Here is a 15670-nt window from a genome sequence, read left to right as displayed (position 1 = left end):
TCTTTTTTGGTTTTGGTTTTGGGCCACACCCGGTGGTGCTCAGGGGTTACTCCTGGCTATCTGCTCAGAAATAGCTCCTGGCAGGCATGGGGGACCATATGGGACACTGGGATTCGAACCAACCATCTTAGGTCCTGAGTCGGCTGCTTGCAAGGCAAACACCGCTATGCTATCTCTCCGGCCCCCGTTCCACTGTTCTTTAACTCCATTATAGCCTTGCAAATATATTTTGGGCCAGAGAGAAAGAGAGTACAGTGGATACAGTGGGTCAGGTAGGACACTTGACTTGTATCCAATAGACCCAGGCTTTATTTCTTTTTATTGAGTATTAATTTTATTTATAAATTCTTTAAATCACTCTGAGATATACAATTACACAGTTGTTTATGATTGAGTTTGTCATACAATATACCACACCTTTCACCATCCACATTTCCCTCCACCAATGTCCACAGTTACTTCCCCACCTCTCTCCCTCCTTTCTTTTCTTTTAGACTCTGTAATTTGCAATATTGTTAGTGAGGAATATTATGTATATCACTTTATCTCCTTTCAGTGTCCAATTCTTGTCCAGAGTAATCATTTCCAACTGTCATTGTCATAATGGTCTATTCGCTGTCTTTTGTTTGTTTGTTTGTTTGTTTTTGGATTTTGGGCCACACCAGGTGGTGCTCAGGGGTTACTCCTGGCTGTCTGCTTAGAAATAGCTCCTGGCAGGCACGGGGACCATATGGGACACCGGGATTCGAACCAACCACCTTAGGTCCTGGATAGGCTGCTTGCAAGGCAAACACCGCTGTGCTATCTCTCCAGGCCCTATTCTCTGTCTTAATTGCACTCCCCAACTATTTGTGGTAAACTTCCTACCATGTATTGGTTCTCTTGGCCCTTGTTTCTATTGTCTTTGAATAGTATTATCATACTTTTTAAAAAATATATTCCACAAATGAGTGCAATCATTCTATGTCTTTCCCGCCCCTTCTGACTCATTTTGTTAAGACATTCACTGCTGGTGGAATGCCATCTCGTCCAGCTTCTATGAAAACCAATATGGAGATTCCTCAAAAAGCTGGGAATAGAGCTCTCATATAATCCAACTACACCACTCCTAGGGATACAATACAAAAATCCCTTCCTTGGGGCTGGAGAGATAGCGTGGAGGTAAGGCGTTTGCCTTTCATGCAGGAGGTCATGGGTTCAAATCCCAGAGTCCCATATGGTCCCCCGTGCTTGCCAGGAGCAATTTCTGAGCCTTGAGCCAGGAATAACCCCTGAGCACTGCAGGGTGTGACCCAAAAACCACAAACAAACATACAAACAAAAAAAATCCCTTCCTCACACCTATATTCATTGCAGCACTATTTACAATAGCCAGAAGTTAGAAATAACCAAGATGCCCTTTAACAGATGAATGACTGAAGAAACTGGTACATATACACAATGAAATATTATGCAGCCATCAGGAGAGATGAAGTCATAAAATTTTCCTATACATGGATGTACGTGGAATCTATTATGCTGAGTGAAATAAGTCAGAGAGAGAGACACACACACACAGAATAGTCTCACTCATCTATGGGTTTTAAGAAAAATAAAAGACATTATTGAAATAATTCCCAGAGATAAGGGCCAGAAGGACTGGCTCACAATATGAAGCTCACCACAAAGAGCAGTGAGTGCAGTTAGAGAAATAAATACAATTAGAACTATCATAAGAATGTCAATGAGTGAGGAAAGTAGAAAGCCTATCTTGAATACAGGAGTGGGGTGAGGGAGATGGGGGCATTGGTGATGGGACTGATGCACTGGTGAAAGGGAGGTGTGCTTTTTATGACTGAAACACAACTACAATCATGTTTGAAATCATGATATTTAAATAAAGATATTATTAAAAAAAAAGAGAAATGAATAAAGAAATTGACCCAAGTTTTAATCCTCTCTATCACATATGATATCCCAAGTCTTGCCAGGAGTAAGCCCTGAGCACAGCCAGGTGTGGTCCAAACTATCCTCTCTACTTCCCTAACTCCAAGTGAAATTCCACTCTCAGGAATAGTACTAAATGAGGAAAATATATTAAATTATTTATTTTGTCTTGTATGAGTGGCTCTCTAGAAATGCTGGCTCATGCCAAACTAAAACTACATCTTTCCAAAATGGGAATGTACTTCAAAGTTGTTACCTGAAGCCCCATGCAAAAAATATTTACTGGAAAGTATCTGTTTAAGGTAATAGCTAACAAAGCAAAAGTATACTAAATAAAGAGCTTGTGAAGAAAGGCAAAAGAATGTGATGCCTTAGGCACATTAAAATGGGAAAATACTATACATATAAATAAGATCCTATCTAATAGAGATTGGAACACACAAATCTTGTAGTGCAAAGGGACCTTACACCCTGAACATTGACATAAAGACCTGGCACAGACCTCAGAAGAAAGGGCATTTTCCATTTACTCCTGAACCAGGGAAGCCATCCACGAAACATCCAGGATGGTCTATAACATCACATGGAAGCAATCCTCTACCACGGAAGACCCTACATTGCTCAGACATCGACCTGCTCAAAAGAGAATTCCCTTAACACTGAGAAGACTTAACAACAACAACGACCTGCTTACAGAACAGGGCTCCCTGCATTGCCCTTTGATTGTGAGGTGCAACGAGAGGACGCTCCACATCCTGACTTCAATGTAGGATATGCGGATTCCAGGATCTTTAATACAGAAACATGATACCAACAACAGAGACTGTGTGAAAAATAAAAGTGTGCTGGCACTACAGACAATGTCTTGGATTGGACGATCTAGCTTGCCTGGAGCCTAGAGTCGGTCTTGTGCCAGGAACCTTCAGGGGTTGGGTCTCTTTGTATTTAGGTCAAGGTTATTTCTTTCCATGTCCCTCATATTTTGGTGGGCCTATGCAAACAATAATTGCCACTCTAACACCATTTTTACTGTGCTCCTTTGACTCTAATCCTTAAAAAAAACACTTAAAATTTGAGGTTAACTTAAGCTAATATGCATGTATATGGAAATGTAAAAAAATACTATGCCTGTAATGTTTAAGGAGTTACGTAAGTTTTATGGCTTTAGATTGCCTTGTGTACTGTTAAGAAATATTATAATGTGTTACAATCTGGGGACTTGAGGGACAAAGTAATTGTACATGGATTCTGTCTTATTTATCTTAATGTTCCTTGGCTGAAATTTCAAAGTTAAGATATCAGCAAGGGGACTTCTGAGAATTATGTTATGGGTGATTGTCCTTCCACTGTAACTTTACCTTGTCCTCTTTCTTTGCATCCTTGTTCTCATAATTAAAAATAAAAAAATTAAAAAAAAAGAATGTGATGCTTTTGGGAATTAAGGGTTTAAAAAGTTCAGAAAAACTCTGGGGAATTTAGAAGGATTATTCTTTAATACTAGTGCTCCTTTGATATCAAAGTCATCAAGAGGAATATACATACTAATACATTTTATAAATACTGGTTATTTATAAAATAACTCCTAACTGAACAAAAATACCAAAATATAAAATCCTGTATCATATTAAAGGAATTATACACCATGACTAATTGATATTTGTCCTAGGAACGAAAAGTATTTTTTATGAGTTTAATGGATGCTATGGCTTTCTGCAAAGTGTGTTATTTCTCAATTTCAACACCTAATAAATTAGAAAGGTAAATAATCCTAAAAATACAAGGTTCTTGATGGCCAGGATAACTGGAGCCTACCAAGAAAATATATTTAAAATATTAAACTATTAATGTATTATTAATTATTTATTAAATAACAATAAGTTAATGTTTCATTTTTAATTTGGCTGTGTCACCTGTATAGTTTTATCATTGCACCTCCTAAAGAAAACTAAAGAAAATTAAAGCATAAAAAAATCTTAAATAGCAGTAAAAGTCTCTTCATCTAATCCATTTATCTCCTCAAAAGTAAAGGTCTACAAATTATTAGGAAATTTCCTTTTTTTTTTAGTTTTTTTTGGGGGGGTCTTCTCACAACCCTAGTTGGAGTTGAGGGAGGACTACATAGGATGTCTGAGATGGAACCAGGGTTGGCTATGTGCAAGGCAAGCACTCTACCTACTGTATTTTACTCTGGCCCTAGATTCCTAGGAAATTTTAGAAACAAGGCTTTGATGTTTCTGAAGCTCATTATTTTCATATGTTCTTATTTTCCTACAATGGTCTTAGAAAACTAAATTAAATATATCTTAGAGCATGGGAAAATGTGAGAGAGGTCTTATGAGAGAACCGGGTAGAGAGGAAGATGTTAGAAAGGCACAGAACTTTTAGATTGATATAAAAAGTTGAAGCAAAACCAGTGGTTTGTTAAAGGTAAAGTAAATGAATGAAAGCAAATTTATTTAGACTATAAGACTAAATGAGAGTTATTGAAGACAAAATGACTCAGCAACAGTCTTTTACTGTTGCCTAAAATGTCAAGTAGAATAAATAGAATTACTAATAACTTTTTGTTTGTTTTTTGGGCGACACTTGGTCATGGTCAGGGGTGTTACCCCTGGCTATGCGCTCAGAAATCGCTCCTGGCTTGGGGGATCATATGGGGCACTGGGGATTGAAACCAGGTTCGCCCTGGATCTGCTGCGTGCAAGGCAAACACCCTACTGATGTGCCAACGCTACAGCCCCTACTAATAACTCTTAATGAATTTACTGTTCTAATTTTTCTCTCCACAGATGCTGTAGGGAGTAATATGAAAGCAAACCATATCTACTTTTTGTATTTTAATAATGATTAAATTTTTTTGCTTAAAAAACAAAATGAATTAAGATTTAAAAACACTAATAATTTCTATCTTAGTCCCATAATACCTGCCAATCAGATAACTAGCTACCTGTTTGTCTTAAAAAAGCAACAGAGTTGTTAATTATTTGATGAATTCCTAATTTTGTATAGTTTTGAAATTTTGATATCAGGATAGGTAATGACCAAGGGAAGTCTCCAACTTAATATCATCCTTTAAAGAACTCTGCCTTGTTTTGCCTTGGGCTTAATGGAACTCATTATTTAATAAACTTCCTCAGGCAAGATTTGAGCAACCACTTCTTGATGGCTTCATTCATACAGATCTGGGTATGTCAGTTCTGAAATCTGTTTTCTCATTCCTCTTTGCTCTCAATCTATTATGTTGCTATTTCTAGTGGTATACTTTTTAACCTCCAGTTGATATTCCAGATACCAGTTATTTAACCCCTCTTTTCTCTATTTTCCTTCATTCTATCTTAAACTCACTGCCACATTAACCTTTCTAAAACAGAATTGAGGGAAAATAAAGAGGAAATGTGCAGACCATGCATGCACCAAGAGGCAGGAACAGCAGGCCACCAAGGGAACACTGAAGAGGCAGGACCATTACTTGTGGTCACACCTTTCTTCTAGTCAATGAAAAACCTCAATGGAATGAAAACCTTGCCATGAATATTTCACCCAGCCAGATTTTCATTCAGGTTTGAAGGAAGAATAAATTGTATTACAGATAAAAAAAATAAAAAACAGCTTAGGAACTTTACAGACTCAAGCAAATGTTAAAAGAATTGAAGGGTCTACTTTAAGACAAGACAGACTCCACTAACACAGTAAACTTCTACAAAAAGATAACACAAAATCCCATAGTAATAATAATCTCTCAATGTTAACAGGCTAAATACGTCAGTTAAGAGACACAGGTGGTGGGGCTGGAGAAATAGCACAGCGGTAGAATGTTTGCCTTGTATGCAGCTGATCCAGGATGGACAATCCCAATGAAATCACCCATGACATTTTTCAAAGAAGTGGATTAAAGAAGTAAAATTCATTTGGAACAATAAACATTCAGGAATATCTAAAGCAATCCTTGGGGAAAAAAGGATGGGTGCCATCACTTTCCTCAAATTTAAACAGCACTATAAGACATAAGGTATTATTAAAACAGCATAGTATTAGAATAAAAACAGACTCTAAGTTAATGAATGGAATAGATCATAGGTATATGACCAAGTAGTCTTCAATAAAGGGTCAAGAAATACACAGTGAAGAAAGAAAAGTCTCTTCAACAAAGATGCTGGGAAAACTGGTCAATTACATACAAAAAGTGAACTCAGACCTCTCCTTAGTATCATGCATGAGGGCCAAATAAAAATGGATTAAAATTCTTAGTATCAGACCTAAAACCTTAAGGCATATAGAGGAAAACATAGGCAGAACATTCCATGACATTGAAGCTAATGGTGGAGTCAAGGATGAAATACCACTGTCCAAGCAAGTAAAAGCAAAGTTAAGCATATGGGTCTATATTAAACTGAGAAGCTTTTGCATCTCAAAGAAAACAGTGAATAGGATACAAAGACCAACCACAGGATGGAAGAAACTATTCACCCAATGCATATTAGATAAGGGGTTATTATCTAAGATATACAAGGCACTGGCAGAATTTAGTAAGAAAAATCATTTAATTCCATCAAAAAATGGGGAGAAGAAATGAACAGACATTTCCTCAAAGAAGTACATATAGCCAAAGGTACATAAAAAATGTTCCACATCATTAATCAGCAGGGAGAAGCAAATCAAAATGACAATGAGAAATCATTTCACACTACAAACACTGGTACACATCACAAAGAACAAGAACAATCAGCACTGACATGGATGCAGTGAGAAAGGAACGTTCTTTCAGTACTGATGGAAATGCAGACTGGTCCAGCCTTTTTGGGAAACAATATGGTCATTCTTGACAAAACTAGAAATTAGCTCCCATATGATCCAGCAATATACTAGGGATATGCCCAAGGAACCCAAACACTTCATGCAGAAAATCCATCTGCATTCTTCTTTTCATCGAACACTATTTACAATAGACATAATCTATAAAACATAAAACAAGTGCCCAAGAACAGATGAGTGGCTAATGAAACTGTTATCTCAACACAGTGGAATATTATGTAGCAGTCAGTGGTCCTCAAACTACGGTCTGCAGGTATATTGTATTTGTTCCTGTTTTGTTTCTTCACTTCAAAATAAAATACATGCAGTGTGCATAGGAATTTGTTCATAGTTTTTGTTTTTACTATAATCAGGCCCTCCAACAGTCTGAAGGATAGTGAACTGGCCCCCTGTTTAAAAAGTTTGAGGTTCACTGATAGCTGTTAGAAAAAATGAAGTCATAAATTTTGCTTAAACATGGATGGATATGGAGAGTATTTTGCTTTGTGAAATAAGTTAGAGCACTGCTTCTCAATTATTTTCTGTCATGCCCCCCCTAGGAAGAAGAAAACATTTTTTGTGCCCCCCCACATGACAGTAAATAGTATCTTTATTAAAAATAACTTTAACCTGCAAAACAAAAATCCATAAAATAATTTGAGCTGACTTTTTAATCAGAGGTGATGTCTGGATTAATGGCTGCAATGAGCACATTTTGCAATGCATAGCTTTTCGAAGCAGGATTTGAAGCAGGACACAGCAACTCTCAGCCCCAGAGACATACAGAGACATAAACACGAGGCTTAGCTTGTTAAGCATCAAACGTTTAACTGAGGTCAAACGTGCGCCCCTTTTTGGAGCCTGGTGCCCCACGTAGGGGGGTGGTGAACCCCACTATTTGAGAAGCACTGAGTTAGAGGGAGAGTGATAGACATAGATTAATCACTCATTTGTGGGATATAACAAAAACATAAGATAATAAGGTAATAATATCCTGAGACAATAGAAATTAGGGCCTATGGCAGAAAACTTGATACCCGAAGAACAGTGTTACAGTGCAGTTTGGGTAGAGAAGGGTTCATTATAATAATGATAATTGGAACTGATTACTCTGGATATGACCTGGGTGCTGAAAGGTGATAAAGTGATATGCATGATAGTTCTTCACTAACAATAGTGCAAACCATATAGCCAAAAGGAAAAAACATGAATGTGAGAGAGATGTAAAAATCTCTGCTCCAGAGGCAGGCAGGGAGGGTGGGGTCAGTGGGACACTTGAGACACTAACGGCAGAAAATGCACTGCTGGAGGATGGTGTACAATTAAAGATTGAAACTCAATCATGAAACTCAATATTGTAACCATAGTGCTTACATAAATAAATAATTAAGATTAAAAAGTAAATGCTTTATTCTGTGAAGGGCATTTCCATTAAAACACAAAACGTTGCGAACATCACATAAGGCCTCTCTAACTCTGCATGAAAAAGAACAAATTAATTCCTTTAAATTGATAATGAGAAATTTTATTTTAATATGCTTTATAAATAATCTATAAGCTCAATTTTAAAAAATATAATTTTCTTCAGTTTTTTGACTTATATTGTTATTGAATATCTCCTGGTACCTTAAATAAGACAGTGAAATAAGATAGTGGATATCTATTTTTTTATGTAAGAAAGAAGTATAGTCCATAGACCCAGAAGAATACCTGTTTAGACTACCAGAACATGGGTTCCCAGATAGGTAATTGTTGGGTGGGAGAGGAAAATGATTACTTCTCCCTGTCCCTCTCAAATAAATTACTGTGAAAAATAAAGTACACAGTCATCCTTGACATAAGTCAGTTTTGAAGATACTCATAATTTTCTGCTAATTATCTTTTGTAAAATTTAAATTGGAACTCCTATTTTATAGCTGATCATAAAAAATGGCCTTTGGGTGTTGTTTTTTAATAAATGTTCAAGGCTTACTACTGGATCACCCCGACTTTGCCTCCTGCAGCCCCCAGGTAAATTGAGTTTGAGACCCCTGGAACAAATCAAGCAGAAGAGTAGAAATACAAGCCTTTCCTCCAAGAAATCTGCAACAATGAAAATAGCTGTTTAGATTGAACAGGTGTTCAATTAACCTTTCACTACAAAGGTCTATAATGATGTTCTAATGTATTTATCCACAGAACTAGGTGCAGATTATAATTGGATGCCAGGACTCACACTGCAGTGCTCACAATCAACATGTTTAGTCCTTAATTTTATTATGTATAAAATAATTCTTCAACTTCTTTCTCCACAGAGGTTCTTGGAGATAGAGGCTGGAGACCTTAATTTCGCAATACATACTAGACTCCAAATAAAGTGCAATTATGACAATGTCTTGACAAAATACTCCAATTTATCCACTTCCTTTTGATTATGTCTACCATTATGACCTAAATCTTATAACCATAGAGACCATGAAGTAGCAACTGAACACCATAGACTTTTGTTACAGGCCCCACTCATTGAGTATGTTTCTGAAAATTATTATCATTTTTTAACTCTTTTGTTTTCCTTCTCTTCTTTATTATTCTTTTTCAATTCAAACTATGTCACTATTATATCATAATGCCTTTTCTGTCAGTGTCCTTTCAGAACCTTGATATACAAGAGACGGTGGATGATACTTCATAGGGTAGACTTCTTTTATAGTGCTCACTAGCATATTGCTTAGTACTCTAGATGTGAAAATGTTTATCCTAAAATGCTCCATGCACAAGCTAACCCTGAAAGCTTCATTTAGCAAAGTTCACCCTCACCATTGATGAAGTGCTTAGAAATTGTGCTTTCCCCTCTGAAGTCCTGGCCCAATTTTTTAAAGTTTTTTAAAAATCTATTATTTATTTAATTTTCAAGTGGTCTGACCCATTCCATAAGGGTCAGGCCTCCAACTACAACCTATGAATAGACCTCTAATGTCCATCTATAAGTGGGCATGAGTCTATATGCAGTGGTCTCCTTTATGTTTGTCTAATCTGTATTGTAAACATCCAAGCCTATATTGTATATAGCCCCTGTTATATATTAACCCTCCTCTCTTCCCCTATTCAAAATTCCTACTACCCTTTCACCCCTTCAATTCTGATTCAATATCTCTCCCTATTTAACTCTCTTTACCCTCAGTTCTTAACTCCTTAAGAACCAAAACTGGTCCCTGTCCCAGTAAGCTGCCACCCAGCTCCCAAAGTGAAAGGATACCCTCTCATCCCCACATCTGTGGTCCAGCAAGAAAGAAGCTGCAGTCACCACTCCTGCTGGCTCATTCTATGCAGCCCTTTACCCCAACCCCCCATTGTGAACTGTTGCTTGCTACCCAATTCAGCTCCAGAGGAACCCCCAGCTGGAGAACGCTACCAGATCCCTTATTGCCTTAATGTTGTAAACCATTCTCAGACTCAATAAGACCATGGTGTGGGATGAAAATGTACCCTGGATCATATCCCCCAAGACTATCTCAAATACTTAATGAGGATATCTATATTTTCTTTGTATGTTTAATTCCTTAATAGTTATACCTCTTAGTATGCTTATTTCCAAATGTAGAGGTAGCTTCTTCCATTCCCCCCTTTTTTTCTTTTGCTTGTTTTGGTTATGCTTAATAAGAAATTCTAGTAGAAAAGTCTTGCATGGAATAAAAGCTCAGATCAATAGCAGGGCACAGAGATTGTAGAGCTTGTCATGTTTGCCTCCAAATGCACCAATAATATAATATGCATTGTTCTTTTTTTGCATAGGCACATTAAATGGAGAGGAAATGTTATGTATAGATACACATTATTATCTAATAGGGACAAGAACCCATAAATTTTATTATACAGGGTGCCTTCCATCTTGAACATTTGCCATGGGGATTCGACTTAGATTTACTGTGAATGGATATCAACCATCCAATCTCAAACCTCTGATCCTCAACCTTAGAACTGACACAGTTCTCTGCACCAGTACCAGGAATCAAACTCCCCCTGGGGGAGTCCCAATACTGTTCCAACCTGTGCCAGAGTAGGTTCATATGACATATGATGATGAGGAAAAAGTAAAAACTTGATCTAAGGGCAGGTTGCCCTACCTCATCACCTAATGATGAGATGAAATCAGAAGACACTCTGTACTAAGATCTATGCAAAAACCAAGAGTACTAATTACAGAAGATTAACTACAAAAACTGCCCTGAGCAGAACTTTTCTTGGGAGCATAACAAAAGACTTTATCCTAGACTTCATTCTAGGATCTGTGCAAAAATCAAGATCTCTAATTACAACAGTGACTGAGCAGAATGTTTCTTGGCACCATAAGGAAAGACCTTGGGGTTTGACAATGAACATGTCTGAGCCTGGAGTTGGTTTCACGACAGTATGCTTCAAGGGTAGAGACACCCTGTGTCTCTTCCAGGGGTCTCAAACTCAATTTACCTGGGGGCCGCAGGCAGCAAAGTCGGGGTGATCCTTGAGTGAAAAGTCAGTAGTAAGCCTTGAACATTGGGGGGTGTGACCCAAACAACTAAAACAAAACAAAACAAAAAAAGATTCCTCTAGGCAGGTCCACAAAATGTTGTACGGAGGGCCACAAACGGCCCCCGGGCTGCGAGTTTGAGACCCCCGTTAGGCCAAGGGAATTTCCAATTTCTCCAATACTTACTGTGCCTATGCAAAAAGAACCCCAACCAATCAACCAAACAAAAACTTTTGCCATACCAGCTTCCCTTTTTTTTCCAATTTATATTTATAGCTTCTAGACAGTGGCTCCTGCCCACTTTCCTATCTATTTTTTTCAACAGAACCATAGAACATTAATAATCTTTTTCTGGCTCATATTTATATGGCTTCCTACAAATTGAGAAAAAAAATTGATGGTATCAGGGGCAAAATGGTCTCATGAGCATTGAGTGGAAATAAAAAATAATCTGACCTAAATACCCAACCCAAAGTCAATGACAATAGAATCAAGAGACCCACACTACAGCAAGCTATAGAGAGAGTTAGAGAGATAATACAGTGATAGGGCACTTATCTTGTATGTAGCTGATCTGGGTTTGATATCTGGCAATGTGAAAGGTTCCCTGAGCTCACTAGTAATTCCTAATCACAGAACTATATTAAGCCTTGAACACTGCCTGAGAGGCTCTCAAAAGAAAACAAACAAATAAACAAAAAACCTCTTGACCTTGTACATGTGTTCCACCACTTGAGCTCTCTTCCCAATCCTTGTTTTTGGTTCACATCTGGCAATGCTCAAAAATTATTCCTGGCTGTGATTGGGGGAACCATGTAGAATGCCAGGGACCAAACTAGAATTGGCCATACAGCTTCCTGCCTGTTGTATTATCATTCTGGTCCTGGAAAACAATATTTTGTTTGTTTTTCGTTTTTGAGCACACCCAGCTATATATAGGGTTGACTCTTGGATCTGTACACTGGAATCATTCCTGGTGAACTTGGAAGAACCATATGGGAAGCTGGGGATGGAACCTGAGTCAGCCACATGCAAGATAAACACCTACCCACTCTCATTGCTCCAGTCCTAATACAATATTTTTAAATGAAGTATTTCTAAAATGGTACACACACTATTTTAATTCATTCCCATGGTTTAACTGTGGCTGGTGGATGTTGCTTGGGAATAAGGCGACAAGAAGAGAAAGGCATCATGACAACCTTAGAGATGAATGCTAATTCTTTTTTTTTTTAATTTTTAATGTTTTTTAAACTATACTGTAGTGATCTGGTCTTACTTTTGGCTCTGTGCTCTAAAATTGCTCCTTGCAGACTCTGGGAACCATATGGGATGACGGGTAACTAACCCAATCAGATGCATGCAAGGCAAATTTGCCTGACCCTCTCTGCTATTGCTCTGGCCCCAAAAAGATGATTGTGATTTTTTTTTTTTGGTCACACTTGGCAGTGCTCAGGGGTTACTCCTGGCTGTCTGCTCAGAAATAGCTCCTGGCAGGCACAGGGGGAACCATATGGGACACCGGGATTTGAACCAACCACCTTTGGTCCTGGATCGGCTGCTTGCAAGGCAAACACCACTGTGCTATCTCTCCGGGCCCGATTTTTTTTATAGGTGAAGCTGCTAAGCAAAAGCAAAAAATTATGAGTAAGCCTGGAAAACAATAAAAAGCAGAGTTTTGCTAAATATGGGTTATATACAGGAAAGCCATGTATTTTGTTATTCTGGAAATGTAGTTTTCGATGTAGTAAATTCACAAAACAATAATTATTTCTAGTGATATATATTTGAGTGATTTGTGGTATTAACATTAATGTAAGTTTTATACAGAGAAATAAAACTTCTGTTTGATACAGAGAAATATTATAAATAAGTGGTGTTAGTAACTTCGAATTTTAAAATGGTGAGTAGAATTAAGTGGAATTTAAAGTAAAAGTTCACATATATAATTAAAAACTGCCCAATCTTTCTGGTAAGAAAGAAGTTTTTATTACTTATTTAGACAATCAAAAAAAACTGGGCAAAAGACATGATAAATATATATAATAATAAATGACTGATAAACATTTTCAAACAAATCATTTTCTTTCTTTCTTTTTTATTTTTTTATTATTTTTGGTTTTTGGCCACACTCGGTGATGCTTAGGGGTTACTCCTGGCTATGCGCTCAGAAATTACTACTGGCTTGGGGGACCATATGGGACGTCAGGGGATCAAACTGTGGTTCGACCTAAGCTAGCACATGCAAGGCAGACGCCTTACACCAAGCGCTACTGCTCTGGCCCCTCTAACAAATAATTTTCATCATAGTACAAATACAAAACCCACCTGTAGATACTATTACTATTTAAAAATACTATTTTTAAATTATTAAAATAAAAAAGATTATCACACTGATTAATGGTAAAGTCAATGGGATTTTCATTTAGGTGACTATATCTTCAAAATGCAATATCAGAAGCAAAATGAAGCCATATACCTCCTGCACTTTAAGGAATTGGCAAAGTCCCACCCCTTCTTGCCCTGGTACAGAGTTGCTACATACCAAAGGTGTGCTTGCTGGGACACCTGCAGACCAGGTTGCAGGAGCCACTTTGGGCTGCCAATTGGCTCCACCAGTCAACTTTTTCTCTCCAGAATTCCATTGAAGATCTCCCCTAAAATAAAGCATATATCATGCATAATAGCCACCCTTGCAAAACCCACTCTTATCTGGAAACACATTGAGTAGTTCTTTACATACTTTATTTGAGGCTAGAAGCCATCAGTTTTGTCTTGTGTAGTCAAAAAAACAGATTAAAACTATAATATTATGATTATATATAGATCATATTATATCTAGAGAGCTTAAATGTATTAAAAATAGCTGGAAATTTAGATCTTATGCTAACAGGAACTTCCTACCACTTCTTTTTTTTTATATCTTTATTTAAGTACCTTGATTACAGACATGATTGTAGTTGGGTTTCAGTCATATAAATAACACCCTCCCCCTTCACCAGTGCAACAATTCCATCACCAATACCCCCCATGTCACTCCCCCCCACCTGTATTTGAGATAGTCATTCTACTTTTCTCACTCATTAACTTCCTACCACTTCTAACAGAATAATGTGCTGCAAAATTCACCTGTTAATCTTATTATACTTTCTTATTATATTATTATATTTTTCTTATTATACTTTCTCAAAATCTATGTTTTAGAGGCCTTTTAAAATAAATTTTAGCAAGTAATATTTTATAAATCAAAATAGTCAAACATAATTCAAGCATTTTGAGATATAACAGGAACCATTTTAGAGCCTAAAATAGATTATTCCTTCTCATTGCAGAGTAATAGAAGTAGGTATGAATAGAATAACAGCAAATTTGAATAAAAATAAAACAATTTTTATAAGGACCTTGCCATAGAATGATAAACTATTTAGGATGATCAAAGTGTTGTTTTGAGGACACACCTACTGTGCTAACAAGTTATTCCTGGTTCTGTACTCAGGATCACTCCTGCAGTGCTTAGGGGAATATCTAGGGTGCCAGGCATCCAAACCAGGTAGGCCATAAATTGGTTGTACTCTGGACCTGAGAGTCTCAATTGTGATAGTACTAAACTATCATGACAAAATATTGTAAAATATAGACTAAATTTCACCAATTTCTTTTGCCAAACTTTGTTTCTGATAATGCCATAACTACATAGTTGTAAACAAACAATATAAAGTAAATTATTTTGTGCCTGACAAGGGGACAAGCTTGGGGTGAATGGGAATCTGGGGATAATGGTGAAAGGAATTTATATTGGCAGTAGTATTAGTGTTGGATCATGAAATGCCAGAAACAAATGTATTATGAGCAACTATGTAAACCACAGTGTTTAAATAAAGTAAAAAAAAAAGAGAGAGAGAAAAGAAAACCAGATAATTGAAAAATAACTTACTTTTTGGATGTGGTACCAGAAATTCCAAGATCTGTAAATGAGTAAAGAAGAAAAGAATTTAAACCTCTAGATTCAGCTTATATACAGTGATAATTCAAAAATATAAAACCAAAGAATCAGAAATCTCGAAATAAAGATGCCATTTAAAAAATCTAGAGATAACCACATTTACTTAACAAAGGAATGTGTATTTAAAAGCACATGAAATTCCAAAATTTAATTTTATTTCATACTAGACTTATGGATCACAGTTTAGTCATCCTGTTTCTAAGAGATAATACTCTTTGCATATAATAATATGCAATAATAATTGAAATAATGATACTTGATAATACTCTCTTGAAAAATCTCTGTGGTTGGTATGTGGGAACCTGGCTAGTAAACTCACTGAGATAAAATTTTCCTAAAGATTAGGGTTAGGATTATGGTTAAGGAAGAAAGCTAATGTCTAGTCTGGAGAAATTTGAACTGTACAGGGTTGTGATGAAATTTAAGAAATAAAATGTAATTTATATAGTCTGCTAGAAGGTGAT

At 36.8% G+C, this 15670-nt stretch overlaps 1 protein-coding gene across 1 annotated transcript in view; it reads right to left on the bottom strand.

The window, feature by feature from the left end:
• SNAP91 (synaptosome associated protein 91) overlaps positions 1–15670 on the bottom strand; it is a 147919-nt gene that overhangs the window by 15452 nt on the left and 116797 nt on the right. The window contains exons 25-26 of the mRNA XM_049772312.1: positions 15138–15168; positions 13749–13860 (exon numbers count right to left, since the gene is read on the bottom strand). Of these exons, the coding sequence (XP_049628269.1) occupies positions 13749–13860; positions 15138–15168 (143 nt within the window). The remainder of the gene's footprint in view (positions 1–13748; positions 13861–15137; positions 15169–15670) is intronic.

Source organism: Suncus etruscus, chromosome 4 (genome assembly GCF_024139225.1).
Source record: "Suncus etruscus isolate mSunEtr1 chromosome 4, mSunEtr1.pri.cur, whole genome shotgun sequence".
In the NCBI taxonomy this organism is placed as follows: Eukaryota; Metazoa; Chordata; class Mammalia; order Eulipotyphla; family Soricidae; genus Suncus; species Suncus etruscus.
The sequence above is the reverse complement of the archived record's forward strand: the minus strand, read 5'-3'. Positions and strand labels throughout refer to the sequence as shown.